Below are 4,248 nucleotides of genomic sequence, written 5' to 3'. Positions count from 1 at the left end.
TTCTTCTCTAAAAAAATAATAAAAAAATTATAATCAATAGTTATATTAAATATAATATAAAAATATTAATTTAAATATAATAAAATTATAATATATTAAACTATCTAATAAAATATATAATTTTATATTTGTATATAAATGATATTGTTTCTAAAAATTAATTAAAATTTTGTATAAAGTCTTGTATGGTAAAATCAAACACACTTTAATCTTGATTCTAATCCACTCAAGATAGATTTTAAAGACCACACTTTAAGAAGAAATTTTTTCAAAAATGAGTTAAAGTTATCTATAACTATTGGTCAAGTCGAGAAATCTAAAGAATATTTATAACACAAACCATCTTTAATTTACATGGACAAAACAAAAATTGAGATAGACACCCAGTTTTGCAATTTTCAAAATTAAAAACCCACTCCCTAATTAATTACTTTGTTTTTAGAAAATGGAATTTAGATTAGTTGAAACACATATCGTAATCATATCAAACAATTTAGAAAGCAAACAAAAACTGAAATTAAGGTAGTACTTGTAGTTTAACATAAATAGAAAGTATAAAGCAATAGAAGAAGAGAGATACTAAAAAGTGGATTGAATGGTGGAATAGGACTTCACATGAGAAGCAATGATGGAAAATTGGCAATAAGATGAGAGTGTTCTAAAAGAAGAAAAAAAGCATAACACAGAATTTCGATTTCAAGACATTTACCAAAAAACCACCACTGCCTCCAACATCATACAGATAAGGTACCAAACTCCTCTCATGTCCCTTTCCTTCAATCTAATCACAATCCACACCTTCACGTGCCCTAATTCAATAACATCGTATTTTCTTACATTATCGTCCAATAGTAAAAATTATTATATATCTATTTATTTATATATATTATAAAACTCTTACTATTTTTCCCACTGCACTATCAAATAATGTTGATATGATATGATACTCCTAGAACTTTCATAAAATATCTCTCACCCATAACATGCACATCTCAAACCTTGCTTTCTTTTCCCATCATATGAAAAAGGGAAGCAATAACTCTGCTGCAAAGAAATGGAAAAAATAAGAAACATCTTAGCTCATTGCATGTGCTGCCTTCCTTCATTGATAATAACCGGCACACATGCATACTTTCTTAATATCTTCTCACACATGATACAAAAATTTAGTTACAAACTCTTCAAGAAAACTTACATGTCATAAATTAGAGAAAAATAAGACAAATTTGAAAAAGAAAATAATAATAATATTATTCTTTAAATTTTGAAAACAAATAAATATAATTATTTTAATTAAATCATATTAATCTTTTTTATATGTTAACCGATATTTTATTGTTAAATGATATTTCAATTAATATTTATCAAAACAGACCGTCCGATCTATTATGGATTCACTACTTTAAATAACTAAATTTATAATATTCTATTCTTTCAAAACATTGTTTTCTTTATTTCTATTTATAATAATAATAAATCAAAGACGAATATATTGTAAATAAATTGTAAATAAAAGTAGAGTTGGTAGAAAAGGTACACTAAACATCAATATTCTTAATTTTGTGCTCTTTTATCATCGTCGTCACCGTTACATGCTGCTGCACCTTCTCTTTGGTTTTCTGCATGTGGGACCACCTGTGTCCACGTGAAAATCACACGTTAGTCTTTTTCCTCATCCATATATATCTCTTCGACAAAATATCCTTATCTTAATAATTTAAACTATGCATGCACAAGACCATTCAGAAAATCATGTGAACCGATTAATATATAAATAAATATATATTATTTCATATTTTAACAGTTGGATCATGATCCAGTGGCTGGAAACAGTTTTCATCTTCACAAAGGCAAATTTATTACACCTGATCCTGTGATGAGTTGTACGGCTGAGATGATCTTCTCCTCGGTCTTCTCATTGTTGGACCCATTGAATCTACTGTAAGAACCAACACCCGATTTAAATTATAATAAAGAATAGAAAAAAAAAGGTGGTCAAAAAAGTGAACCGTCTTAACAAATTAAAACAGGGACACAAAAATAAGTGGATCGTCAGATCATTTTCATCAAATAAATACATTGAAAAACATCGCTGTAAAGCTTAAAAGAACTTTTCTAGAAAAAAAAAAGCTTTTAATTAATTGACACAAATAAACTACCAACATTTTGTTTGCTTTAATTAAATTCATAAAAAATAAATATCCACTCTTACTAAATCTGCCTACAAAATCCAGAATTAATCCAAAATAAGTCTGCCATAAAATTAAGATTAACTATTTCAGTAAGTATAGTTTGTGTTCAATAACATTATAATATATATATATATATATATATATGAACAAAATTATATGCTATAATGTATTATTCTTAGTGTTAACTGCAAACATTTAATGTTTAATGCATAAGTTATACCGATAAATTAGAAAATCTTTTCTTTATATAGATAAAAAAAACTTGTTAAATCCTCAAAAATTATATTTATATAAAAAATGATAGAAGGAAGAGAGAAAATGTTGTTTAATAAAATATGGTATGTATAAGCTGTTATGATTGTGCTAATTATTTGTTATTTTTTCCTATTTTCTTTTACTGTGTATAACTTTTTATCTTTAATGTAAAAATAAAAATAAAAATAAAAATAAAAATGGCATTCGATGGTGGGGCCAGATGGAAAGAGAAAAAATCATTCAATGTCTACAAATATCTAAGAAGCATATTCGTTGTTTTTGACACCGGTTACGTGCTGTTTGGTTTGGGGCTTTACATCGTCAACCACCGGTCCACCGCCACCACCGTTTTCATCAAAGTAATAAAAGAAATAATAACATGCAGCCAAACGCTGTCTTATGATTATCAGAACTCTCCTCAGCTCAAACAAACCCAATCCACCGAATCCAAAGCAACGGTAATAACAAACCGGTGGAAGCTAAAAGGCGCCGGTAGTTAAACTTGTGAGGGGTGCGATCACGTACCTGCGGGTGCATGGAGTTTTCTGGTGCGGCGTCGGAGATGCGGTTTCAAATCCAACGTGGAATCGGAGGTGTCAGGGAGGTCGCGATCGAGGCGCAGGGAGTGGCGCGTGAGAGTTGCGGCGCCTTGGTTTTCAAGCATTGCACGAACGAAGGCGGCTTCCATGGTGTTGAGGAAGTGCACGTGCTTCTCCTCCGTCCAGAACGACGGCGTTTCGGTCGCCGGCGGCACGTGCGAGGTGGAGTTCATTGCGGCGGCGGTGGTGGCAGTTTGTTCGGAGATTCCTAGGAGGAGGGGTTGGGGTTTTATTGAGAGAGCTTGTGAAGAGGTTGTTTGGTGGGTTAATGAGAGTGAGAAAACAGAAATAGCTGAGATCAAATTAGTTTTTTAATATGACAAAAATGAACTTAGCTAATATGGAGAGATAAATACATAGAATCAAATGTAGGTAGGATGCATTATTAATATATTATTATAGAAAACTATTATTCTTAGTGTATATATTTTTTTAAATATTCTTTTTTAGTATTGGTTAATTTATTATACATCACAAGTGTAAGTAAGTATTGTTGTTTATTTTTTAATGAATACAAGTGAAGTGAAATTCATTAATTTTTGTATGTAAAAAATGTAATTAAAAGAAAATATAAAAATGTTAAAAAGACAAGATGACATTGCTAATGATGATGCAAATTCACATATTATGGAGTTAAAACTTTAGTTCTAATAATAAAAAACAGAAAAAGAAAAACATATATATACCGACCGAACTAGTTCTAAGTTGTCCTTGTTTTACGAAAAAAATCATTATATCTGATAGATTTTAATATTTCGCCTTTGCAATAGAAGGTATGTAATAATATAAGTGTCAATGTTGTTATTAAGTAAAATTTCAGAATATAACATTCAAAAAGATACAAATAACATATTATTTTCGTGTAAAAGTGAATCAGTTTAATTACTAATTAATTTAAAATAGTCTTTTTGAATATTTATATTATTGCTTTGGAATGTCACTAATTTTATTGTTGAATAATTTTAATCTTAAACCTGATTAAACCATCTTGAATTAATATAATTTTCAATCAATTGTTTTCATTAAGAAAACTTAAACTGGATGAGTTCGGTATCACTCAAAGAGAAAAGAAAAAACATATTGGTTAAATAAAGTTAATTAAAATAAGCTTCTTAGTCTGTAAAAACCGTAAAAATAAACATGGGATGAAGGATAGAGTTATACAAATCTATTATTTTTTTTAATTTATAAGTCTATTAAAG

The 4,248-nt window shown here is 28.8% G+C and overlaps 1 protein-coding gene across 2 annotated transcripts; it reads right to left on the bottom strand.

The window, feature by feature from the left end:
- Nucleotides 1-672: 672 nt before the first annotated feature.
- Nucleotides 673-3,464, bottom strand: LOC108345361 (uncharacterized). 2 transcript variants are annotated; one of them, XM_017583961.2, is made up of 4 exons: nt 2,973-3,464; nt 1,866-1,939; nt 1,538-1,635; nt 673-1,044 (listed from the first exon to the last, which is right to left on the bottom strand). In XM_017583961.2, exons 1-3 carry the CDS (start codon nt 3,217-3,219, stop codon nt 1,555-1,557), a joined length of 402 nt encoding a protein of 133 aa, XP_017439450.1. In that variant the 5' UTR covers nt 3,220-3,464; the 3' UTR covers nt 673-1,044; nt 1,538-1,554. The 2 variants fall into 2 exon arrangements, with proteins under 2 accessions (XP_017439450.1, XP_052723197.1); XM_052867237.1 differs by having other exon boundaries at nt 1,545-1,635.
- Between the last annotated feature and the right edge of the window lie 784 nt (nt 3,465-4,248).

This window comes from Vigna angularis, chromosome 8, assembly GCF_016808095.1.
Source record: "Vigna angularis cultivar LongXiaoDou No.4 chromosome 8, ASM1680809v1, whole genome shotgun sequence".
NCBI classification, from domain to species: Eukaryota; Viridiplantae; Streptophyta; class Magnoliopsida; order Fabales; family Fabaceae; genus Vigna; species Vigna angularis.
This window is presented reverse-complemented; position numbering and strand designations above follow the sequence as displayed.